Source organism: Danio rerio, chromosome 6 (assembly GCF_049306965.1).
Source record: "Danio rerio strain Tuebingen ecotype United States chromosome 6, GRCz12tu, whole genome shotgun sequence".
NCBI lineage: Eukaryota > Metazoa > Chordata > Actinopteri > Cypriniformes > Danionidae > Danio > Danio rerio.
Window position 1 is genome coordinate 20,437,142 of NC_133181.1, and position 27,631 is coordinate 20,464,772.

Sequence of the window (27,631 nt, forward strand, 5' to 3'; positions counted from 1 at the left end):
GGAAATGAATCACTAGAAGAGACACCAACGAAAGCCTTTGGTTCCAAGAGAGGCGACCCGGAAGTAGTTTCTCATTGGTCAGATACGATGACGCCATCTTACTAACTTTTTATTCTTTTGTCAATTTTTTTGCGAAGCTTGGCCCCAGTCATCCTTTATGCTTGCCTGCAAATTGCTTAGATTTTTCTAAAATACTTTTATCCCAAGCTTCAATGCCTAAGCCAAATGTTTGTTTGTTTGTTTGTTTGTTTGTTTGTTTGTTTGTTTGTTTGTTTGTTTGTTTGTTTGTTTGTTTGTTTGTTCTTATTTTCCAGTCAGTAATTTGCTACATTATTATTTCCTGCTAAATGTTACGTTCATAAATTTTTTTAAAAAGTCAGAAGTAAACTTTTTATATTTTTTACATTAGTCAGGCTAATTATTCAGTTGCTTATAAATCCTTTTTGTGGGAAATCCTGTGTTTTAGTAACCCTTTTGTAGTTAAAGGTAAAAACAAAACGCTTTTTGTTCAAAGGTAGGAGAACATCGAAGCATCAGTCAGTGTCTGATCTAAGAATAAATCATTCATTCATTCATTCATTTTGGTCTTCGTTTTTTTAAGTTTGTTTAATTCCCCAATAGCGTATATCTTTGGACTGAGGGGAAAACTGGAAAACCCGGAGGGAACCCACACAAACATGGGAGAACATGCAAACTCCACACAGAAATACCAACTGACCCAGCCGGGACTCTAACCAGCGAGCTTCTTGCTGTGAGGCGACTGTGCCAACCACTAAGCCACCATGTTGCCCTCCTAAGAAAACTAAATATTCATTCACTCATTTTCTTTTTAGCTTAGTCCCTTTATTAATCTGGGATTGCCACTGTGAGGCGAACATGCTACCCACTGCGCCACCATGCAACCCTGAAAACTAAATATGTTGAGTCTGAAACGCAAAACTTGCATGTTCATGCTTTTAAAAGCAATAACATTATCATCTCCATGTAAAGTTCAGTGACATCACACATATTCCATGTTCAGGTATACATGAGCACAGCTAAAACAAAGGCAGACTACAGAACCATGCATGAACATGCGCATGATGTTGTTTCACAAAGTGATATCACCAGCTGATATAATAACAGTATTAGTCATTTCTGCCAGACGGTGTGAAGACGGATCATTTTGACAACATTTTTGTCTACATTTCAGTCACAGTCTCACAATGAAGTCAAAGATGGTTGTCTCCTTTCATCAATTTATTCAAAACACTGAGAATATTTCAAGAGGAGAAGCAGGTAAGTGATATTTTTACATGGAGAGCAGACTTGTATATGTTCACAATGTAAACAAGGATCTTCATTCAGCCATCAATGTATAAAGTCACTTCCCTTAATCACATCATGTGCAACCACAGGTTAGGAGAAACATCCACAGGAAAAGGGGAAACATCCACGGAAGAAGGCGAGCAAGGGAGAATGTGAGGTGAACCATCTGACTTCGGTTCCAACTGTTGTACGACTGGAAGCGGATAGGCTCTATGGCAGTGGTCCTCAACCCTGTAACTGGAGCTCGACATTCCTGCAAAGTTCAGCTCCAACCCTAATCAAACACACCAGAACCAATTAATTTGGACCTGAACAGCATTTGATAATTACAGGCAGGTGTGTTTTATATGGATAGCAACTGAAATCTGCAGGAAGGTCGATCTTCAGGAAAAGGGTTGGTCGGGGTGACCATAGGGAACTGTGATTGCTGGTGCAGGTGAGTGTTATCAGTATAATTGGAGCTGAGGGAATGAGATGGTGAGGGAAAATGGTGGTTGGATCAGCAGGAATGAGCCGGGAATGTGACACTTTTAAATGCATAGTACATTTGTATAGTGTAAAAAACCCAATAAACATGCATACATAAAATACCCCAAAAACTTTAATTAAATAAAATAAAATAATAATACAATAAAAAATCTAGTAAAATTACATTTAATAAGTCAGAAAGGACAGTAACACAAATCACGACCATGAAAAATATGAAAATAAAAACTAAATCCAACTATATTTCAAAAACTAAAATGAAAATGTAATTATATTATATTATATTATATTATATTATTATATTATATTATATTATATTATATTATATTATATTATATTATATTATATTATATTATATTATATTATATTGTATTATATTATATTATATTATATTATATTATATTATATTATATTATATTATTGTAAATTAGGAGTTATTGATATACCATTGGTAAAAACAAAAAAACATAAACCAGCAAATTGCATAAAATCACAGAAACTACAGACTTATCAGCCGCCCATAACATTCAATGACAGTTATCCTGGTTCTCCAGGAACAGTTTCCCAATCACTGGACCATTGGATTGCTTTTGCTGCAGGAATGCCTACTACTGGTGGAACTCGCACAATGAATCTTCAGACCAGGAGTGCTCTCTCATTTTCTTGAAGATTTTTCTTTCAAAAAGTTTAGCTTCAGCCACAAAAAACACACCTGAAACAGCCATTTTCAGGAACACTTGTTACAGACATTTGGACTCATTCTTAGAATCATGCGATCTCAGGGGCAGGAATGAGAAAACTTGCTCTATTCCCTTGATAATTTTATTTTGATAATTTTTGATAATGTTTTTATAGTTATGAGCATTGTAAATCTAGCATTTTTTACTCATTACATTAGTTGGCAGGAAATTCAACAGCAACATCTTTGGGAATTAATGATAACTCTTAAATTTTTTACTTTTCTTTTGTAAAGTCACAAAAGCTTCTGCTTCATTCATTCATTCATTCATTCATTCATTCATTCATTCATCCATTCATTCATTCATTCATTCATTCATTTATTCATTTGAATACTCTATTGAAATTAAGCCAACCATGTCACCTTCCACTCAAAACAAACCCATAAAGGCCCATCAGTAAACGTTCTCTCCGCCATTTAACAAACATCTATATATACACTTGAAAACATAATTATGACCTTGATGGAAAACGCTTACAAAGTGTAGTTATAACTGCCAAATCAGATGGCTGATTTGCATTAGCACATTTGTGTTACATTGTGTTATCTTCAAATCATCAAATAATATCAATTTCTTTATGTTAACTTTTCAGAATAAGTTGGATTTGTCATTTGAAATGTTAAATGTCTGTTGGAAAAAAAAATCCCGGCTACAAAGAGATCTGTTTATTAAAGGAAGAAATTTGCTCACCAAAGTGAAGGGCCTGTCTCATATCTCTTATGCAGCTTAAAGTGAAGGGCCTGTCTCATATCTCTTATGCAGCTTAATTTCTTTACGTAGATAAGCCTACATTGTAAACTAATTGACAAAACTTTAATAGACTTTGTCTGGAAATATACAGTAAATGCCACTATATGAAAAAGTCTGTCATAATAAATACGTATAATAAAGGAAGTCTTAAATGTATTGATTTCTGCTCTTCAAACCTAATTGTCTTAACCAGTATCTAAATAAGGAAGATTCAATTTGGAATAATTTTCCAAAGCGGGAAAATTTTCTTTTGTTGGATTCATTAAGTATTGACTGATTTGTAATTATCATAACATAACCAAAATTCCTGTTAAACTTTCAAATTTCCATCAACAAGTATTTCTGGCCTGGACTTTAATTTATAAACACAATTTTTCTCCTCACACATTTTTTTTTTTTTTTTTTTTGAGTAACCAGAATATTTTATATAAAAATAAATCTTTGTTTTTCAGAGAATGATTTAACAATGGTTTGCTTTTAGTTAGTCAGTTATTTAACTGCAGAGTTTTTTAATGAATTACTTTAAATTAATTTCCACATATATCTTAGCAGTAAGTCCAAAAATATTTCGCCATTGTCATGGGAGCTATAACATCAGGAATTACCATGCTCTTTGAAAATAGCAATGATCTGCCTTTATAAAAGCGCATCTGATATGACAGAGACGTTTATAAGTCAAATAGTTTTTTTCTAATAAAAAGATTAGATATTATTGAAAAAGTTGTTATATCATCCCCTGTAATGAAATATTTCCTCACTCACAAGGTCAAAGAAGTATCTTTTAAATGAATCAACACATTTTATCCTATTAAACAATTTTGAAAAAGTTTCAGTTTAATATTGATGTAGAATGTTCATTTTGTCAATTTCACACTGAAAAAGAATTTTCCTTTATTTTGTAATTGTAATTACGCTGTACAATTTTGGAAACATACTGGCTTATTTAATGATAATGTACAGCAACAGCAAGATGTTTTTGTTTTGTTTTGTTTTTCATTTTTGGTTATTATGAATCTGCCTCTACTCAATGTTTGTTGTTTTGTTATAAATTAAATAGATTTTCTTTATAAATTCCATATCCACAAATGCAAATTTACTACCAAACTATATTTTCTATTTTTTGCAAGAATTTAGTCATTATTTACATTTAATTTCATTATCTAAAAATATGAAAGTAAACAGAACTATTTCATTTTGTACTGACTTTAATTATCATTCGTTCATTCATTCATATTTTTTTTTCAGCTTAGTCCCTTTATTATTCCAGGGTTGCCACAGCGCAATGAACCGTCAACGAGCATATGTTTTACGCAGTGGATGCCCTTCCAGTTGCAATCCATCTCTGTGAAACATCCCCACTCATTCACACTTATACACTACAGACAATTTAGCCTACCCAATTCACCTATACCACATGTCTTTGGACTGTGGGGGAAACTGGAGCACCCGGAGGAAACCCACGCAAACGCAGGGAGAACATGCAAACTCCACACTGAAATGCCAACTGACCCTGCCGAGGCTCGAACCAGTGACCTTCTTGCTGTGAGGTGACAGCACTACCTACTGCGCCACTGCATCACCCTGACTTTAATTAATGTACTTTAATTCATTCTTAAATGTGTTACCCTCAAGTTTATAACATGTTTTTTTCTCTTTCTTTCTTTCTTTCTTTCTTTCTTTCTTTCTTTCTTTCTTTCTTTCTTTCTTTCTTTCTTTCTTTCTTTCTTTCTTTCTTTCTTTCTTTCTCTTGTATCTTTTTCATTGACAATGTAATTCATATTCTGTATTGTAAACAAGTATTGCTACAAACTTGTCAACTTTTTTGCAAAAAAAAAAAAAAAAACTCCCTGAAGCCCGATAGCGTGTTAGCAGTAGGTGGCGGTAATGCCGTAACGTCAGTTGGTGAACCACTGGTAATGACATCAGAAGAAGATGAGGTAACTTCTGCTGCGTGTTTCTTTCTGGGGTTTTTATTATGATCTACTGAATGATACTTTAATTTTTGTGTAAAGTCCATTAAGTCAATGGCTAAATCTTTTTAAATGTTTACATAAATTAGATAAGTTGCAAGTAGAGAAGTGCGAGTAAATCATATCATCACGAAGACTTAACCGATAGTAGTGCCAGTTGTAAGTTAACTGTGATTAATGTTCTGTGTTGCAGTGAATGTGGGTGTTAATAATGCAGGACACTGATCAGACTGTGACCATCGGAGCGACTGTCCCGACGGGGTTCGAGCTCACGGCAGCAGAAGAGGTTCAGGAGAAACTCGGAGCCACTGCTAGAGTCAGCAAAAACAGAGGAAGAATCTATTTCGATATAACAACTGATAAACTCATTGAGGTCAGTCGCCTTCTTTCACACAACCTGTCAGTTTGCAACAACAACAACAACGAAGCTCTTAGGTTAGCATAAGTAAGTGTCTGTCTGTCAGTCAACACGAGATTTTAGCCATGGCCACATGTGCCTTCATTCAGTGTCACATGTGTTGTTGGGTATGTTCCCCTAAGTTGTGGTATTTTGCTTTGTAAGTGCATAAATGCTCATGTTTTTTTCAGCCAGCACGGACAGAAAACTCAACAAATCCTTCAATCAAAACATAATGCTTTTTAAAAGAGGCTTCTAAAGACGTTTTAAACCAAATAATTAAAATGAAAGGCCATTAAAGAGTTAGTTCACCCCAAAATTCAAAATTCTATCAATAACTGAAACCTTTGTTTATCTTTGGAGTTTATCATTATGGAGAGAATTTTGTCCTGACTTGTCCAGAAAGGTACTAAAAATCCTCAAAACAGTCAACATGTGTACTTAGTGGTTCGATGGGAATATTAAGACGCAACAAGAATACTTTTGTGAGCGCATAAAATGAAATCTTTGTTATTTTTTCTGGACCTTTGCTGGAAAATATCTTAATTTATGTTCTGAAGACAAACAGTGGTCTGAGGGGGGCTGGAATGATATGATGGTAACTATTTTAATACCATAATTTTCATTTTTTGGACAAAGATTAACCCTTAAATCAACCTAACTAAATATTAGGTGAATCAGGAGTAAATTACAAACCATTAAATATGAAAATTAAATAAAATAAAACAAAAATATATATTGGTAATGTCATTATTAGTATATTTACTGTAATAACTTCCTAAAATCCTTGTTGCATAGTAATAGAGTGCATTAGTGCCCACCCACATTTCAGCAGTATTTATTTGGTAAATAATTTTCCTATTCATTTTTACCAATGTGATTTTTAAGAATCCTTGTTTAACACTCATATAAATTTTAGGGAGAAAAAATTTATTTGATATTTTTTTTATTCTTACATTTTATTTAGGATTTTTGAAAAATAGTTTTCTTTATCTGAGCAGTTCAGTGTATTTTGTTACTTTTTTAAAATCTACCATCTGAACAGACACACAAAAACAGGACTCGATTGAACAATTCTGAGAAAAAAACTTTCACCTATGAGAAATGAATGGGAACTACTAAAATTCAAAGCATTTTTGTTATTTAGCTATTTTAAAAAAACAGATAGAAATATATAACCAATGATTTAAGGTAGTTCATTGTAATGGATGCTTTTTAATCTTCATGTACTATTGTAATTAACATAAATACCACTTCATGTACAGCTTTGAGTAGAAAAATCATAATTCTGACTCAGAAACCTTTTTGTTTTTGAACTACATTTTGATTTCTGATATCAAACAACTTTTATGCTGATTTTGCTCAAAGAAAATTCTCAAAAACCCTAAACTCAAACTCTGTGTGTAATTGCATGAAAGAAAGCTCTACTGTTTAATTGCCTTCAATTTGTCCCATGGTTTTCATATGCATGTATTTATTTCTAAAGGTACATCACCTCAAGTCTCTAGACAATCTGTTTGTTGTGGTAAAAGAATATGAAGATTACCAATTTAAAGCCACAAAGGTAAGTACACAGTTTTGTAGTAGTTTTTTGTAAATAACTAGATTTTGAATTTTAAAATTTACATAAAAAATATTTGCAGGTTAATTTTTTCAGTGTTTTAAAACTAGGGCACCACTCTCATGTTATGTAGTTATGAAATCGCATTGTGATGTTAAGAACATGATAAATTTCTCTGACACTAATAGAAAACCAGTAAATAAATTGATGTAAAAGACAAGATGGAATGTTTGAGAAAAAAAAAAAAACATACTTTTTAATGTCTTCTTTAAAATCTTGTAAAAAAATCACTAGTATTGATGCCGTTTTGTACTGTAATGTATGCACTAATCTGTGAATGTCATTCAGTGGACACATGAAAATGTTTTTTTTTGCCTCAATATTATCATTTTAGCACTGAAAGTCGTTTATTGTGTGATATTTGTAATAGGAGGAAGTGCTACTGGATTGGCAAGAACTGGCCACCAAGCTACCTTGGACCAATGCCTTAGAAGTCTGGAAGTTGAACAATTCTATAAGAAAGAAGAAAGGACGTCGGAAAAGACCCAACCCCACAAAGTCAGATCAGTGTGAAAATGTTAGCGCTAAATGCCCTGATACTGTCCCATCTGATCCAGAGGAGCTCTTGGAGAATTGTGAGACTCTAGAGGTGACAGAGAACCAAGCAGATGTTTCTCCTAATCTCGAAAACGACTCAGAAGAAGACAAACCTTCTGAACCCCAAGATCAGGATTCAGAGCTGATGCCTCTTAAGTTTCGAGTGACCTGTAGCCGAGCTGGAGACAAACACTGCTTCACCTCAAACGATGCTGCACGAGACTTTGGAGGAGCCGTGCAGGAGTTCTTTCAGTGGAAAGCTGATATGACTAAGTTTGATGTTGAGGTGAGATTCAGAAATTCTGCAATTATTATTATTTTTTTTACCAAAATAGTTAGGGGTGAAGCGGATCACAACCCATGGTTAGGAACACTCGTAATTCGCAGATTAATATAGTTTTTTACTGGTAGAATAATCCTAAATTTGTAACAATAACAGAGAGATCGCCCCTGGCGTCATTCAAATCACATGTATGAAAGCATTTAGGCTTTCCTCTAAAATATAATGGTGACGGAAGAAGTTGTGGTAGGATATTCTGGTTGTGGTGGGTTTCATTAATGGTGTTTTCTGTCACTACTTGTTTAGCCTGCATTAATGCAATCAGTGTAAGCTGCAAGATTAATCATTTAGAGACCGCGATCTCAACAACCACGCAACATAATTTATAAATGATGGTGATTTGTTTATTCATTTGAATCGCTGCATTCAAATCTGAAAATGCAAAAATCAAGTCTTTTGAGTCAGTTATAAAGTTACTAACAGTCAAATAACCCAGCAGTACTGGGATAACAGTTTATAGTTTAAATAAAACCACTGATGTTTATTGTAAAGATTAAAACCACTGTCATGTGCTCAAAAATTAAAGTTGTAGGCAGCAATTGAGTTTATTACTTATAGCAATTACATATTTAAACAAAAGGTCTGAATAATTGATCAATAACTGAATAATAATTCTTCACAAATGACACATCTAGCAATGAAACATGAGGTTTTATGAGTGAATAACTGAATAACTTATTGAAAATGAGACTAAAAATGAATATGTCTTGCAATAAATTATGTTAGATTTCTACATTTAGTGTTATCATCAACAGTAGTAGTACTAGTGAATTTTTCACAGCACTAAATATTTTACAATTTATTTTTATTCACCTGATTATTTCTTTTATTTTTTAAAATAAAATAAAAGGTTCCAAGTTCTGTTTTTTAAAACCAAAAGTGTCTTGCAGTGCTGTTTTTGTAACAAATAGAAAGCAAATTACATTTTTCTCCTCGCCTTTTTGGCTGATCTGAAAAATGGTATGATCTGTGACAAAAAAAAAAAAAAAAAACATTATGTGATCCGAACCATGAGATTTGTGAACCATTACAACACCACTATAAAATAGTTATTGTATCAAAAAATGTATGTTTTTCTGCCATTTACTGGGTGCTGTTAAAAGTACACTTGAAATCAACTTACCGTATTGATTTTGTTAGCTCACATTGCTAGTTTTGTGGTGAACAATTCATGTGTACATGTCATTAAGAAAAAAAAGTTTACCCTGGTAATTTTAATTTGTAATCTGAAAATTAATTTCCTGTTTGTTTTCAGTTAAATGTCTGTCTGAGGTATTGTTAACCGTGCCCCTCCAACTGTCGGTTTTGACAACAAACAGAAATGGTAAGGGAGGAGGTGTCTATTAGGTTGTTACAACTCCGCCAAAACCCTTTTCCTGATTTTTCTAAATGAAAAATCCCTACTTCATCCAATCAGCTTGCAGTAGAATAACAAGCCACGCCCACTGTTTTCTCAATTTTCAGATTCTTTAGGAACTATATGAATATGAAAAAGAAAAATGGTTGCAGCTTCCACTTCATGCAGACTTTAAATATCCATTATGATAAAGGTGTGACCAAAACATTAATATTAAAATTTGAACCACTGAATTTATGAAAGCAAATTTTTGAAACTTTTGAATATTATACATCATCAAGTGCATTCTGGAAGGTGAATATGAAGTATTGAATTAAGTTTGAAAATGTGTGTGAAAATTTTTTTGTTGAAATATTCACAGCTTAAATAAACAACTATGGTCAATTTTAGGACCTAAGAAAATATGTACGCTAGTGATAGTGAATGAAAATAGCGATTGTATCACTATAAGTCAAAATTATTAGCTCATGCGATTTAACTTTTTTCTTCCCAAATGATTTTTAATAAAGCAAGGAATTTTTCAGTGTTTTCTATAATATTTTTCTTATTTGTTTTATTTAAGCTAGCATAAAGGCAGTTTAATAAAAAAAAAACATTTTAGGGTCAATATTATTATTGCTCCTTATGCATTCGTTCATTCATTTTCTTTTCGGCTTAGTCTTAGTCAACTTATCCAGCACATTTTTTATGCAGCAGATGCCCTTCCAGCTGTAACCCATTATTGGGAAACATCCATACACAATCATTCACACTACGGATAATTTACCCTGCTCTGTTTATCTGTACTGCATGTCTTTGGACTGTGGGGAAAACCGGAGCACCCGGGGGAAACCCACGCGAACGTGGGGAGAACATGCAGTCCACACAGAAACGCCAACCAAGGCTCGAACCAGCGACCTTCTTGCTGTGAGGCGACAGCACTACCTACTGCGCCACCGCATTGCCCGCTCTTTAAGCAATATACATTTATTTTTTCGATTGTCTACAGAACAAACCACTGTTATACAATAGCTGCATCCTCTGAAGGATGCAGTCTTTAAAGGTGAGTACTTCGAAGTCCACACAAGCCGAACAAATGCATTTGGAAATGAGACGATCTAGCCCACAGAGGATGGATCTAGTTATCTAGCAACCATAACAGCTGCCCTTATTTTAGTTATTTTCAAACTTATTTTAAGCGATCTGAAGGCAAAGCAAGGTTTACAGCAGCTCGAAATATTTTCTTTAATCCATACATGTACCCATAAAAATGTAAACTCTCTAAAAAATCACTCTTAGTTAGACATTTCATACTCTTTTTCTTCTTTAACGTGTTTAGATATGCACGTAAACTAAACCTAATTCATCCAAAGTTTTCTTTCTACCGTTATCAGAGCGCAATTAATATTGCGATGTTCGAGGCGGCAAAGGATCTACTGTTTGTGTCCTTCATTATCTTGAAAACGAAGGACACATTTTGTGGCTGCATTAGAAGAAGCCTTCAAATTTTTTTTTAAATGAGACGGCCTTTCGATGACGCAGTGCCCTTGGAATGCATTCTGCGGAGGATGCAGCCTCTGAAATGAGACACAGCTAAACACTTGCCTAATTACGATAACTTGCCTAGTTAATCTAATTAACCTTGTGCCTTTAAATTGCACTTTAAGCTGAATACTAATATCTTAGGAAATATGTTGTCAAATATTATTTACTGTCATCATGGCAAAGATAAAAGAAAACAGTTTTTAGAAATTAGTTATTAAAACTATTATGTTTAGAAAGAGGTAAAAAATTCTTCTCTCTGTTTAACAATTTTGGGGAATATATAAAAGAACTCAAATTTAACAGGAGGGCTAATAATTCAGTTTTTCTCTTATTTACTAGGTGCTGTTAAATATCCACAATAATGAAGTTGTGGTTGGCATTGCGCTTACCGTGGAGAGTCTGCATAGGAGAAACATCACTCACTTCGGTCCCACAACTCTGCGCTCTACACTGGCTTATGGTATGCTTAGGTCAGTGATATTCCTGTAAAGCATCACACCATCAACAGCCAGACAGAACATTTTATTGACAAACGTTTCATTTAGTTACAATTGTTGTATTAAGGCAATTTAAGAATATTAAGAGGGAAGTATTACAATAAAAACTTATTTAAACTCAACATACAAAATTATTGATAAAAAAATATGGGTTTTACTAATGCAAAAATACATCACAGACAAGCAAAAACACTCATGCCATTATGGTATACACTGGAAGCATACATCTAGTGCAGTAAAAATTGATTGGCTGTTTTTGTATTTCCTTAGCAGCCAATCTCCAGCATATTTTGGAATAAGAAGATTTCTTTGTATTAGCAAATATTAAACTTTTACTATCTAAGCAAAGCTGCTATATGATTTGAAAGTCATTAACAACATGAACCTACTGTAACATCAGTATGTTTGAAAATAAAAGTTTAATGATAAAAGTTAAAAGCATTTTTCTTGCTTTTAACCACTACTGTTAGTATAATTAGCCTGTCTATATAAAGACACCACTAAACACCATTTTATGAGTACAAATTATAGCAAAACTCTACTACATGCCAAACTGGTATGTCTTTTGCATCTTGTCATTATTGAAAGGACACATTCATATAGTTCACTCACAAGCAACAATTTTTGTTAACAACCAGCATCATTCATTGCAGCTTAAAACATTAGTCTTTTTTATTGATATAAATATTGCATTAACTCTTTTAAAGGGGTTTTGACTTTGTGTCTTGTTCATTTATTTACAATTAGTCATATAGCAGACACTTTTATCCAAAACGACACATTTGAGGAGGCATTCAAGGATATAAAAGCTTTTAAAGGCTTAGTTTACCTAAAAATTATCTCGGTTCAATCTTCTGAGACAACTTCAGAACATAAATTGAGATATTTTAGATCAAATCTGAGAAATTCCTCATCCTCCATAGACAGGAACTGCCCCATATCATTCAAAGTTTAGAAAGGGAACCAGAAAAGTCAAAACATTCAATGTGACTTGTGTGTTGGCTCCATTGTGATCATTTGAAGCTCCAAGAACACTTTTGTGCGACAAACAACAACAACAAATGTAAATATGAATTTGTTTGCCCCTATTTTTTTCTCCCACGACAGGTCCTGGGTGTGCATTTACGATTTATTGCCATTAGAGTCTGCAGCACAACCTGCTACCTGATCTTATGTAGAAGACATTGGCAAACAAAGTTATTTGGCTTTTTTTTCTCACAAGTGTTCTTTGAGCTTCACATGATGACAGTTAAAACACTGAAGACACATGGAATGTTTTGACAATGTTTTCGGTTCCTTTTCAGGACTTTAAACAACTTGGGATCATTGTTGTCTGGATTATGAGAACTCTAAATATCTTAATTTATGTTCTGACAATGAATCAATGAAGGTCTCAGGGGATTGGAAAGACATGAGGGTTAGTAAGTAATAACAGAATTGGGAGAAGTAATCATTTTTGTAAAACTTTACAAACAATTATATCTATGACTATAACGACTGATTTTTTTTACTTCTCAGACTTTGCAAGCCACAGGTTTCAGATGTGATTGTAGATCCCATGTGTGGAACAGGAGCTATACCTTTGGAGGTTTGTAGAATTCTGACTAAAGTGATCAACGAATTTGCATGTAGTCCTCTGTCATTATAAACAGAAACTAAAGTGTTAAACATATACTTTTGGAATGGCCTATTTTAAATGTAATCAGACAATGATTTTTGTCTGGAGAGTCTTTAAAGGAAATATTTTTTTTAAATAAATTCAAAAACTACAATTTTTTATCAAAGTAAACAGTAAACCTTAAAAACATAAGATTTTATCTAATGTATTTTAGCTTATGTAGTGCTGTTGATATCTTTTTGTCATTATAGTTTTTTATTGTAGAAAAGTGAGATTTATAAAATGTAAATTTGATCTGGTTTTGCCATGAGAGAAGCTGATGTGCCAATAAATTCAAAACTCTCTTTTCCTTCTGTCATTATACTTCTGTGTCTGAAATATTATCAAAAATCTTTGTTTTAGGGAGCTATGGAATGGCAGAATTCATTCTTTATAGCTGGAGACAACAACGGCACAGCAGTCAGCCGATCAGTCAACAATATCAAGCACATTCTGAAGAAAACACAGGATGGAGGAAGGTGAGGCTTTTGATCGTGTCCTGTAAACTTTTTGGAATCATTTTGTAAGTGTTGTTTTAGTATTATTCTTATTATAATAATACTATATTTCTTATTTAAATTTTTTTAACTTAAATAGTTTGATATTTTCATTAGTGCTTTTTATATATGTCCTTAGCGTTCAGTAAATTTAGTAGATCTATATCTTTTTTGGCCCAGTTAAATGTAAAGGCAACATTTACTTTGTTTTTCTATCTCCTTTTCCATAATACATGGGTACATTATATTTTTGTGCGTAGTATATGTCCAAAATTTCATGGTGTGAGTTTTTTTTTTCATGGTAACAATATATATTACTGGTCACCTTATTAGATGCATCTTACTTTTGCCTTCAGAACTGTCCTAATACTTTGTGGCATAGATTCAACAAGGTACTAGAAATATTCCTCAGATTTTGGTCCACATTAACATGATAGCATCACACAGTCGCTGCAGATTTGTTGGCTGCACATCCATAATGCGAATCTCCCATTCCACCATATCCCGAAGGTGCTCTATCGGATTGAGGTCTGGTGACTGTGTAGACCATTTGAGTACAGTGAACCCATTGTCATGTTCAAGAAACCAGTCTGAGATGATTCACGCTTTATGACATGGCGCGTTATCCTGCTGGAAGTAGCCATCAGAAGATGGGTAGACTGTGGTTGAAAAGGGATGGACATGGTCCGCAACAATACTCAGGCCCCGTTTACACTAGTGCGTTTTAGTTTTAAAACGGCGTTTTAGAATGAAAACGATCCGCGTCCACACTCGCGTTTTACCCAGCGTTTCTGAACTGCTCTCCGTCCACACCAAAACGCTGAAAACGCACATCACGTGACCACACAGACACTCTCGGGCAAGCACTGCAGCCCATCTACCCAGATGAGAGCTCTGCTAGTCGGACTTCTCATCAAGCATCTCCCGCTGGATCTAATCTCACTATATTTATTAAACCTGATATTTCATTCATCTTGTTGTCTTTATCTAACGACATATTCCCTGACTTTGGTCATTGGAATCTATTACTTTTTCTCAGGTAACGTGTTTTGGCTGAGCGCAAAGATAAGTTAATGATTAATGTAACCACGTAGCCTATTCTGCATATTGACTGATCGCTTGCCTTTATTTCCTATAATGTATAAACTTATTGTATGTTATACTTTTATAATAGTCATTATCGATTATTAAAACTGATATTCAGCAAAAGAGAGGGTATGTTTCGTATTTTCACTGAAATTGAAAGGAGGCAGTTGTTATCGGCTTCGTTTTGTTATAAATATCCACACAGTGAAAATGACGCTTATATATGCAGCACGGCGCCTCAACATTTCTGCTGTCTAAGTTGCTAATATTAAAATGAAAATAGACAGTTCCTTAAATCATGTTTACATTTTATTGTTGAGAAAGTGAAACAACGTTGCCAGAGTGATGTGAATAAAGTAATAAAGTACACTGTTCCCTTTGAAGATTTACCTGTGTCCTCTGTAGTCTGTTTTCCATATCAAACTGAGAAGAAAAGACTGCAGCCTTGATCAAACTTGCGAAGTCTGAACTTACAAGGAGAGAATGCAGGACTGAACTGTGTGTGTTAGGCTACTTAATATTCAGGAAAAGCCCCAATCAGAGAGGCGAATGTCTGCAGCCCCGCCTCCGTTTTCAGATGTCTCCGTTTTCCATCATTCACACTGAGACGGAGCAGCAGCGTTTCAGAATGAAAATGACCTCTCCAGCGTTTTCGAAACGCTCCGTTTTCGGCGCTCGAGAACTCCGGCGTAGTGTGGACGGTTGGCGTAACCGTTGCAAAACTTATGCTTTTTCAAACTAAAACGCATTAGTGTAAACGGGGCCTCAGTTTGGCTGTGGTGTTGACCCAATGCTCAATGGGTACTAATGGGCCCAAAGTGTACCAAGACCATTACACCACCACCACCTACTTGAACCATTGAGACTAGGCAGGATGGATCCATGCTTCCACGTTGTTGACGCCAAATTCTGACTGTCCGAATGTCGCAGCAGAAAAGAGACTCATCAGCAGGCAACGTTTTTCCAATCTTCTGTTGTCCAATTTTGGTGAGCCTTTGCTAATTGTAGCCTCAGTTTTCTGTTCTTAGCTGACAAAAGTGGCACCAGGTGTGGTCTTTTGCTGCTGTAGCCCATCTGCCTCAAGATTCGACGAGTTGTGCGTTCAGAGATGCTCCTCTGCATACCTGGATTGTAACTAGTGGTTATTTGAGTTACTGTTGCCTTTTTATCAGCTCGAACCAGTCTGGCCATTCTCTTATGGCATCAACAAAGTATTTGCCTAATAAACGACATGACCATCACATTAGTATGATGTACCTAGTGTACCTAATAAAGTGGCCAGTGAGTGTTTATATTTCATTAGATACTTATTTAAATGGGTAGGTATTCTGTAGGAATGAACAAAAAGGATTTCATAAAAGAAATAAACTTAAATACTGAAAAAGACAATACCTTTTTTTTTCTTTTCTTTTTTTTTATTACTTTTTATATCTTTTTATTACTTAAATCCTTTTATTTATTAACAATTATTCTGATAGACTTAAATTTTATTGTGTCACAATGAAAAAAAAGTTGAAGTGCTTGCTATGTCTTATGTTCTTTTTATAGCCCCTCGGGCTTGCCCTTAGACATTGTGCAGTGGGACTTGTGCAATTTGCCCATGAGAAGCAGTTCAGTGGACATCATCATCACTGACATGCCTTTTGGAAAGAGGTACTGACAGACTTAAGTAGCTGTAAAACAATTGTACAATAATTATGTATAGTATAAAACATTGCAGGTCATCGAAATGCTCATAATAACCGATTCACCAATAACTGAAAGAGTGCGTTTTAACCGCTTAATGGTATCAGTTAAGTAATTAAAAAATATTAGTTAATATTTTAATTGGCTGCATAAATGTGCAACACATATCTATTAAATCACAACATACTACATACATATTTTGCTGAAGAAGCCAAATGAAAGTAGAATTTTGCTGGTCACAGTTTGACAGACGAGTTGATGCCAAACAGTGCTGATGTTGATTGCCTCTGCTTTGGAAACAAGCCAGCCCCAATTTGGAGAGTCTGGATTATCTCTCCATCAGAGCACACTCCGGCATCGCTCATGACCACAACAAGTAGGCTATAGTTGTGATGATTTAGTGTACAATCAACAAACCAACCTTTTTTCATTTGTAAAATTACAGTTATTAATAGTTCTTATTAAATATCCACTTAAAATAGCCTACATAATCTATGACTCAAACAAATCTAAAGATTTTTGTACAATTATAACTCCTCACCAAACTGAGACTTTTATTTTATAGCTTATTAAACATGTATGCAAATTAATGCAATATCATATGAAAACAACAAAAGTGTTATATGCTATAGTAGCCTATGCTTTACACAAAGTCAACATATGCGCTCCTTGTCATTGTCTTTCATCACACGCAGCATGCGCACATGAACCGCGAGTGAGAGAGGAAATAAAAGCACGCAATCTCTAAGGTAAAATGATGCTCAAGACATTGGGCCCTATCATACACCCAGCGCAAGGCGCGGCGCAATACTTGTTTGCTAGTTTCAGCTTGGCGCAAGAGTCGTTTTGAGGCCTTGCACCACGCTGTTTAAATAGCAAATGCATTTGCGCTCATATGTGCCATATGTGTGTCAAAAGGCAGGCGTTCTGAGGCGCACTACTGGTGCGTTGCTATTTTGAGAAACTATAATAGATTTTTCATTAGACCAAAACAAACCCGGTCAAAACTTTAGCGCAGAGTTGCGCCTCGCTTACACACTGCTTAATAGCCTACACACAAGATGTAGAGCAATACGCAAATATTTTACATATTAAGGGTAGGCCTATATATATGCTATAATAAGAATATATATATAGGATAAATATATAGGATTAAAATATTACAAAACATATTATTTTCTAGCCTACATAAATATTTAAACCACTGCTTTTATGTCTTCTTCATCTCGGGAGGCTTTTTCAGTTTATTCATTACAATTTGCTTTTGTATAATGTTATTATTATTAGCAGTATTATTTATTATATCCATATTTATATTTGTTTTATTAAAAACAAGCTTATATTGCCCACCTGCAGGTTTTAGACCATATGGGGCACAGCATGTGTATTAGGATATAACTCAGTTTTTTTAGCACACTTCGTTTTTATTGTTCATTTATTCATATGCTGGAAATTAGAACTGAATTTATAAAATAGTTTTGAACCAAATCTTTGCGCTTAACAAACAAAATTAATTATTTATAGGCCAATTGATGTCTGTGCGTAAAGGTTTCCCTATCCACGAGAGCGAAAGTGAAAGTAGATTGATTATCTCTCATTCTTGCGCGGTAGATGCTCTGTTTAACTGTTTTCTGTTTAAAAAAACTGTTAACTGTTTGCTTGGGAAATGCTCAGTTTTTCCACGTCCACTTACTCTCCACTTACACTTACTTTCATGTAAATAGCAAATGCGCTTATGGCGCGACGCAGCTGGCTCCTAAAGGGAATGGGAGATGAGACTCTGATTGGTTTATTCTCAAAACACACCTATAACTCGTTAAGAAAATAAACTCAACCCTTTTAGACCATGTGCCACGGCGCAAAGCGGGTTTTCCCATCCTTAAATTAGCAGATATAGATTCTGACACGCCCTGAAAGCGTTTGCGCCCTGCGCTTTCCGTTTTGCGCATGGACCGTCAAAATAGAGCCCATAATCTTTAAAATAATGGATTCTATTGAAATTGTATTTTCCATGGAGCAATAGATTTGAGGTAGCCTGCTCTTTTTATTTGATGGAAGAACAAAAACATGATGGAGAAAAAAACAGCCTATGCTTGTTCTCAAAAAGGATTCAGTCAGTGTTTTGGTTTTGTAATCTAAACATGTAATTTAAATGAAAAATTTCTAGGGCAGGCCTAGTTATTTTATTCTTTTATTTAGTTTATTCTTTTTGTTCGAGGCTGTTGCAAACACTGCAGGTGCGTGAAGATGCTGTTGTTATGTTCTGTTGTTAATATGTTCGCATGTTAAAATGAATCAGTGTTTTAAAATGCAATATTTAATGTGTCAGACACAAATTAGACATGTCAATTTTTTTTTAAATGAAATAATAATTTAATATTAATCTGACCAGTTAACGGTTAATATTTGGTGGTTGTCGGTTGGCAAAATTAACCAAAATGAGCATCCCTAGTAAGTCATTGTAGTTTGCCTCAAGCATAAAAATGTGTAATTGTTTTGCTGCCATCAGTTATTCTATTTTTAACAATCTGTCCATAAACTGACTTAACTGTTTGTTGTCTGTGTGCTTTATTAAAGAGTGGGGTCCAGGAAGAAGAACTGGGAGTTATACCCTTTATGTCTTCGAGAAATGGCTCGAGTTTGTAAACCAGGAACAGGAAAAGCTGCTTTGCTGACTCAGGATAAAAAGTGCTTCACAAAGGTATGGCTACTTTGACTTCTTCGAAATGATTATTCTTGGGAGTGCAGTTCTTTTTTTTTTCTTTTTTTAATGACATTTTTTAATGTTGTATTTCCTGGCCTTTTCATGAATTGCAGATATTTTTAGTTAGTTTCAATGAATTAGGAATCTCGTAACATAATTACCTTTCAATGAGGTATTATTTGCTAGCATTATGTGATGTATTAAACAACATACTGTAAACTAACAATGAGTACCACTTAACTTTTTTGAGAATAGGCTCATTTTATAATTCTCTTAGGTGTAAACAATTGAGTTTTACCAGTTTTGAATCCATTGAGCCTATCATTGGGTCTTTTTTGAGAACTTTTAGCTTAGCTTAGCATAGATTATTCAACCAACAAAGAATACAGTTTATTTGAAAACAGTGCTTGTTATTTAGATAATTGCTATTTATTTTTAAGAGTATTTTTCTAATTTATCAATTTAAATTTTTTGCATTTTCACCAAAGATTTGTTCATTTTTTATTATTAAAATGAGTTGATTCATTTGCACTAATATTTTCTTTAAGTCAGCTCCTTAAACTTTAGCTTCAACAGCTGTGTTTATTTCTGCCTTGTAAATGTGTTTACATTCATTACAATTCTGAAAATGATATCTCATAAAATCAATAGGTGCATTCTACATGAAGCACAGCTGCAGTCAGAAATCAACGAGATTAGCCGAGCACAGGCGGAGCAGAGTTGAAAATGAGCCCATCAGCTCGGACACTTCAGGGCTCGTAGTTTGCTGTATGATGCCAGATCACATAGCATGATTTATTGATTTATTTATTTATTGCAACAAAAACAAAAGAGTTACAAATATTAATTACAGTTAAGTAGGCTATAACAAAAGTATAATCAGAAAAATGAGGGGAAACTGGAAGAGGGTACATGAAAAGGAACTAAACATCAATGAATAGGTCTAGTAAACTAAGCAATAAGCAGAAATTCTAGGAGTTAAACACTCTTTATGCTACTAAATGATGAATGATATGTTAATACTGTTCCAGTTCTTGTTTGAATGTGCTACAAAGGGCTTTACATTTATTTAAATTTATGGATAATATATTTTCCAATAAATAATGAGGTTTATACAAAAACTTGCATTATATATTTATAAATTCATTCATTTTCTTTTTGGCTTCGTCCATTTATTAATCTGAAGTCACCACAACGGAATGAACTGTGAACATATCCAGCATATGTTTTACGCAGCGGATGATCTTACACCTGCAACCCATCTCTGGGAAACATCCATACACACTCATTCACAAAGGACAATGGACCCTTCTCTAAGCCCCGCCCTCCTTAGTTACTTCTGCTATGCCTGTCAAGCTTTCGTGCCTGCAACAGCTTTTTCAATGTGTGTGCACCGGTGTCAGACATTGCCAGGGATATAATGTCATTTTTGGCGAACAGGTGAGATACCCGAGAAAGTCAGACAAAAAAGGACTGCAGTATGCAATACAGGGGTATATTCACCACATAATAGGCAACCGATAATTCAATCAAAATTGAAGCTACTTAGCCTAGCCGCCTCATACGCTAACTATTCAGCAGCTTAGCTCATGCTTAGCAGGTTATAACTAATGAAATTGTGATTTCTCTCTTTTTAGCCAAAACGCGTGGTAGATTAATTGTTGTGCAATGAAATATAGCGCTACAAACCGACGAGGACACACGCATGGACACTGCTTTTACATAGTTCATTCATAGAAACAGCCAGAAAGGGGAAACTGATGGATTTGTGCCAAATATTAGCATCATTGACCCATAAAAATGTACAGTGAGTTACCTATAACTGTCAGTATGTTTGTGTGCTCTTTATAAATGAATAAAAAACAGCTGCTGGTAAAGTATATTGATTGCAAGTGCTCAGTTTGTGATCATATCTCGGTTTTGTTCTGTTGATTTGTAATTTCAAATATTCGTAGCTTGAAATAGATGGAAATATGAAGTTCAGTAAAGTTAGCAACAGATTAGCAGAATCGTATTTTCCGGATCGATAACTCATGTCATTATGACCTATTCGCTATTAGTATGAATAAGTTACTAACATTATGGCGAAGGCTTAAACGGAGCGTTACTCACAATATCAAGCGGAAAAAAAGGAATAAGACAGCTGTGAAACATACCCAGCTTTGTAATTCTGTAGGAAACACAAGAGTTTAGATCTGTTTAGGGTAAGAGGTGTGTGAGTTATTGCCGTCGGCCTATTACGAATGTGTCAGAAATATCAAAACAAAACCAACTTTTTTAGCGCCCCTCACACAGTTTGATCCACGCTGGCATTTCTCCTCTCGGGTTTTAGGTTTTGAATAGGATAAAAATTCCACCATCCCGTCCAAACTTTCTCGAAAGCTTGACAAAGCCCCTGCGCGTAGCTACAGTTGCTAAGCCACGATTGGTGGGTGGCGGTTTTTGGGTGTGGCTTAGCGAAGGGTCAATTTAGCCTACCCAGTTCACCTGTACCGTATGTCTTTGGACTGTTGGGTATACTGGAACATGTGAAGGAAACCCACACGAACCTATCAAGTAATATAAATAATTGAAATAATTTTGGATAATGAAAGTATGACAATAATCCAAAAGGATTGAACAAGAATTTCCAAAAATAAGTGAGCTTATTTCCAAAAATAAGTGAGCTACCATTTTAGTACAAATTTTGCAGACAGCAATATACAGTATATCCATTTATAAACGCCTTGAGAGGATAAATTTCTTTTATGAATATATGCATTATTTTAGAAATTTATTTAGACTAATTTCTAAAATAATTATTTGTGGCATGATCAACCATTACTCTTATATTACAAGTCTATAAGAGTTGATATTTGGTTATTTGAGTTGATATTTGGTTAATTACTTAAATATAATTTAAATCATTTATGGAGCTGAATACATTAAATGGTCTGTATGGAAATGGTCGAAAATATACCTTTGCAAACAATCTAGCCTTTATAAACAAATTATTTAAAAAAAAGATGATGGCTGCAGTAAAATACTTGGAGTCTTTTAATAAACATGACGTTGTGGGAATATAAATTTATATTATCTATATATAACTGAAAAGTTGTTTTAAGTATGAGACAGACCTTAAAATGTCTTGGTCTCCTGAGCCTTGACTGTCTCCAAAGTAATGCAAATGATCAGTTTTAAAGCACAGCTGTATCTATTGTCTTCTCTGTCTCCAGAACATCATTTGCACACTGTTTAAATGCTAAAATGTTTCATGAATTGGTACTTATGTGCTGATGAGATCGGGCCTGGAAAGGCATGTTACCCTGCCGACAACAACACTTTATTTGCATGCTTTGTTTGACTGTCCCCACTAGGGATGCACTAGGGATATAATATTGAACCTTGCGGTACGACCTCTACGGTTCAATACGCACTTGTGAATTGCGATTTTCTCAGTTTTGCGTTTAAATAATTTATGTGCATTTTATATCTCCCCGAAATGACTGTGTGTGCCTCTAAATCCATGAGCTGAGATGAGGAAACTCCTCTTCACGAGTAAATATCCAATCACTATACTCTAAAGATAGGGGGCGCTTGACCATCATTCCACACTTTAACATTGCGAGTGGTGGTGAAGGCTGGCGTCTTTCAAATCTGCAGTGTGAGGACATTTCGGTGTTGCCGAAAAAACGTGAACAAAGAATAACTGTGTGCAAGCATTTTTTTACACGCATAACCATGACTGCACATCTGCAACACCATCACCCAGCAATATCACTGTCTGATGGCAGGATAGCAGAGAAGGTAATAAAGTCCTCCAAATAGCAACAATCACTCGCTGAATCTTTCAAGCAAACATAGCCAACTGGTTCTGAGAGACACATAAAAATACCAAAGGCAGTGCAGGTGTTCATTGCTAAAGATTTGCAGCCGTTTGCAGTGATGGGAGATGTGGGCTTTTGTCATTTTATAAAAGCACTCGATGCGCGTTACAGACTACAGTCTCGCATTTTTTCAGCACCGAGATAATTAAGATGGTTTATTTATGTTTACTTAAGTACAAATATGTATGTTTGAGATTTCAGTGTTATTTTTTTATTAAAAAATAGGAACTAGTGTACTTTTCTTGGCTTTTAAGTGAAACAAAATGAGTATTGCAATAAATCGATTTTATTTTTTTCTCCTTAACCTCTTACTGTTCCTATTGCCTAAAGAATAAAAAAAACATGTGTCAAGCCATGAGAACCGAACCGAAAACAGTGTTAAAAAACCGAGGTATGTATTAAATCGTGGGCTAACTGTATTGTTGCATCCCTGGTCCCCACCATGACTGTCCCCACCTACATGTATCAAATGTATATAAACTGAGGGTCTGTTCTGTTGTACCAATTGAGAGTCTCTTTCGATGACGCCACAGCCACGCTGAGTTCTTCTTAATAAAAGGATTCTGCTTTGAAGATACTAAAAGTTCTCCCTGTTTTTTTGGGCTCGTTTAAGAATTTCACAAAAGTTTGGTGCTGTGAGCCAGACTAGAGAAATTCAAAGCAACGTGTACAAAATATTAATGGCATAAAAAGAAAATAGTTTGTTTGGAAATGTGTCCGATAATAAATCCGAAACACATGTGATTGTTGTCATGCGGTGAATCCAGCCAATCGTGTAATATCAGTGTAATATTGCAGTTCCTGCAGTCACTTTTCAGATGTTGCACCAGCTGAATAAGTCGTCTGATTTTGTAGCACTGTCGTGGTTTTTTGATTCCACATGTGACAGTCACATGGCCGGACAAATTTTCTAACTGGCAAGCACTGATTTAAGACTGCACTTCATGAAGTTGAACACACCTATTGCAAACACAGCTCACTACGAACACTTGTACTTGGCTTAAACCTTTTGTAGCTTATTAATGATTAGTTTAGGTTTAAAGGTGCCATCTAATAAATTAATTTGCCCGAATAGCTGATTAATAAGAGTCCAGCACATAGAAATGACCATACCGTGAATGTCAAACACCATTGTTTCCTCAGTCTCATGTAAGAGGTGAAGATTGAAGGTTCAATTGAAGATTGTCATCATTATTAAACCAGACAATGGTCAAATCTGATTTAATTCATTGTGCTAGGCTAAGCTAAATGTGACCCCATCAGAACAAAAATAAATGGATTCAAAAATGGTTCAAATCAAATGTTTGACTTTAGATTCTTTGTAAAAATGTGGTTTTATTATCAAGTGTTCCTTTATTTATTATTTTTTAATTATACAATTAAATTATTTATCAGTGTTTGTTGATGTTTAGTTCCAAGTGCACTACTATTTACAGAATTTTGATTTTAAAAAAGGACATATTGAAAATAATAAACAATACTACAGTTAAATCTCTATTGTGAAGTCTTACTTTGTTTTCTTCTATAAAATCAACGTGAAGATCAAAATAACCACATAAATATTTACTTGTACTGTCATTTGTAGGCTCTGCTGCAGATGGGAGGACTGTGGAAAAAACTACACACTGTTTGGGTGAATGTGGGAGGACTGCATGCTGGCGTTTTTGTGCTCAAAAGAACGAATGTCATTTTTGGCATAAGTTCAGGAGATAAAACGGAGCCTCATACAGCAACAGAAGCACAAAAGGAGAATCTGGGTGATGCGAGTCTGTCTGTCTGAAAACTGACAGGCAAATTCTCTTTTTTCTTAAGTTAGTCAAATCCCTGAGGTTTTGTTTTAGTTGTTGTTTTTCATGATTAACTTGAGATATATTTGGATGTCTAGAGTTTAAGATAATAAAATGTTCTTCCAATGTTTCTTCATTCTGAGGCAGTTTTTTTTATTTATTTATGAACTTTAGATTGTGCTTGTCATCTTTTACTTTATCGTTCAGTAGTGATTGGTAGTTGAGAGGCTTTATAAGGATCATCTTTGTAATCCAACTGGACAACAATATGTTTGGTTCATTTAGGACATCAGTAAGGGATGTTATTTTTCATTAGAATTACAGATTTCCATATTTTCTTTTGTCAGTGTGTATATAAAACAGCGATGCATAGTCTTACAACGAGAACACTGAAGAGCTGCTCTGATATGCAGGCTAATGAAATTCATTTTAAGTAAGTAAAAGTAGGAAAGTGATGCCATTTGTTGATTCTATTTAACATCAGCATCAAATTTATACACTGTTTAATAAAAAAATTATTTAGTGGACTATTAAACCTCCAAACATTTTAATTGAGGAAACAAAAATTAAAACTTAAAACTAAATAATTAGAAAGGTTTTTTATTTTATGTGGCCTACTGTAATTTAAGGAAAACAATTATTTATTATAGATAATTTGTAATATGGAAATTCTTGGCTTCATCTTTCCTTAATTTTTTGTCCTTGGCTAATCAAATGCCTGTAGTAATGAATGTGCACAGGCTTCGAGTAGGTAGTTACAGTCATCATAATACAACAGATGTACATGCATTTTTAAATTTATTTCTCTGTGTAAAAGAAAAATTCCATAAAGCGTAAAGATGATTTATACCAATTTTACTCCAACTAATTGCCATCACATTATGACGAATGGTAATATCTTGTAAACTTATTTTTAAAATAACAAGTAGAGTTAAGGCCAATTCGCTTTCTCAGAGAGCTCAGCTGAAATGGAGTTTTGTTAATTAAATTGTATTGTAATTTTTACATAATTACTTTTACATCATAAATTCAACTTCGAACTTTGCACACATTGGGCTTTATTATTTCCATCTATGCACAAAGTCGAAAGTGCATAGCGCAAAAGCATTAAAGGAATGCCTGAATCCACTTTTACTATTTTAAGGACAGGAAATACGCTTTGCGTCCCAGCGCATGGTCTAACATGGTTGTGCCTATTCTCTTTATGTGTTATAGGTAGGCCCACACAGAATCTGCGCTTGCAAAATTCCACAGATTTTTAGCCCATCATTGATTCTGTTTATTTACTTGTGTAAATTTGTGTAAATTTATATTTATTCAGTTTTTAAATTGATTTAAGTAATATTACTGATTAACATGAAAATATGCATATGATATATTTACAATACAGTGTGTAAAGTAATATTTTCTGTCTTTAAGTAGACTTATTATTTGAGAGACTAGTATTTTTATTTACCAAATAAAGTGGATTTTATTGGATTTGCATTGTAAACATTAAATAAAGGTTAAAAAGGTATTACTTTTGATTCCATATACTAAGGTTTTAGTTATGATACTCTCAAAATAATTCCTCGTAAATCCACAGATTATTACAAAAATTATGCGCAGAAATAGCAAAAAATGTCCGCAAATTCTGTCTGGCCCTAGTTATAGGTGTGTTTTGAGCACAACGTGCATTAGACCAATCAGTCTCGTCTCCCATTCTCTTTAAGAGTCAATTGCATCGTGCCATGGCACATTAGCTATTTACATGGTGGATTTTGTATATACATATATATATATGCATAAAATAAATCATACTACTAATAATAAAACATTATACAAATGCAAATTGTTATATATAAACTGAAAAAGATTCTCAACATGAAGAAGGCATTGAGGTAGTGTTTTTTGTTGAAAATAATAATTTTTGTAACGTTTTAATCCTTTTTTTCATATGTGCTGTGCTCTGTGCTGGACTTTAGACCAGCTTTTAAATAATCAATGGCACATAGTTTCTAGTTTACCCCCCCCATTTTTTTGGCCGGAACACCCATGAGTCCACAAATTGGCACAAATGTATTTTGTGGTGCAAAACATGAAAATTACTGTTGCGCTGGTCTGAAAATAGCAACTAATTGTGCCAAATACGTCTTGAGCCACCTGGTGTTTGATAGGGGCCCATTGTTTGATTTTAGCATTATTATTTAGTGAATCTTAACACATATAAACTTACACCATGTCATTTGAAGAGAGTACAATAACTTAAAAATGATCCTGTTTTGCTCGTTTAATCTTTTCTCTCAAAGTGTTTCACTGAAAGACTATGCAGATCATTACAATTATTGAATTGTGGTGAGTTGATCCCTATGTGCAAAGTAGAGAAAAACTTATTAAATTGAAAAACCCAAATAAAATATTTTCCGCAATGGAAAGGTCTTGCCAATGTTGAGTCTGATCTAAACATTTACAAAAAATATACAGAGAAAGTTTAGAAAACAAAATAAACATTTGATAATATATAAATAATTTTATAACTACACTTATAAATAACATTGCAAAAAGACAAGTCAAAATTAAAATAATAGAAATCAATTTGATGTATTGTTCTACTTTACAGATCTAAATTACGTATAAATGTATTGCATTAATGCCTAATTTTTTCATAGTCTGTGGTTAAAACAAAGAGGCAAATGTTCCTAGTAATGTAACTGGAAGATTTTTGGGGGCGGTTTAGTACTGTCACATGCGCTCACTTCGATTTTGATTGAGGATGCTGAAAATGTGCTTAGTGTGGCGTAATTCCAAGTCTAGCCTATCAAAATCAGGCACTCGTATGCGA

At 34.3% G+C, this 27,631-nt stretch overlaps 1 protein-coding gene across 4 annotated transcripts; it reads left to right on the forward strand.

Moving 5' to 3' along the window:
• The first annotated feature begins 5,175 nt into the window (after positions 1-5,175).
• thumpd3 (THUMP domain containing 3) lies at positions 5,176-24,946 on the forward strand. 4 transcript variants are annotated; one of them, XM_073953067.1, is made up of 10 exons: positions 5,176-5,221; positions 5,448-5,627; positions 7,138-7,215; positions 7,643-8,095; positions 11,370-11,500; positions 13,046-13,115; positions 13,548-13,663; positions 16,316-16,420; positions 19,031-19,154; positions 24,609-24,946. In XM_073953067.1, the coding sequence occupies exons 2-10, from the start codon at positions 5,451-5,453 to the stop codon at positions 24,801-24,803; spliced, it is 1,449 nt and encodes a 482-aa protein (XP_073809168.1). In that variant the 5' UTR covers positions 5,176-5,221; positions 5,448-5,450; the 3' UTR covers positions 24,804-24,946.
• The last annotated feature ends 2,685 nt before the right edge of the window (positions 24,947-27,631 follow it).

Coding starts and splice junctions, on each gene's coding strand:
- thumpd3 (XM_073953067.1), top strand. CDS start 5,451: ATGTGGGTGTTAATAATGCAGGACACTGATCAGACTGTGACCATCGGA. Junction 8,096..11,369: donor TGACTAAGTTTGATGTTGAG/GTGAGATTCAGA, acceptor CTTATTTACTAG/GTGCTGTTAAATATCCACAA. Junction 13,116..13,547: donor CAGGAGCTATACCTTTGGAG/GTTTGTAGAATT, acceptor TCTTTGTTTTAG/GGAGCTATGGAATGGCAGAA.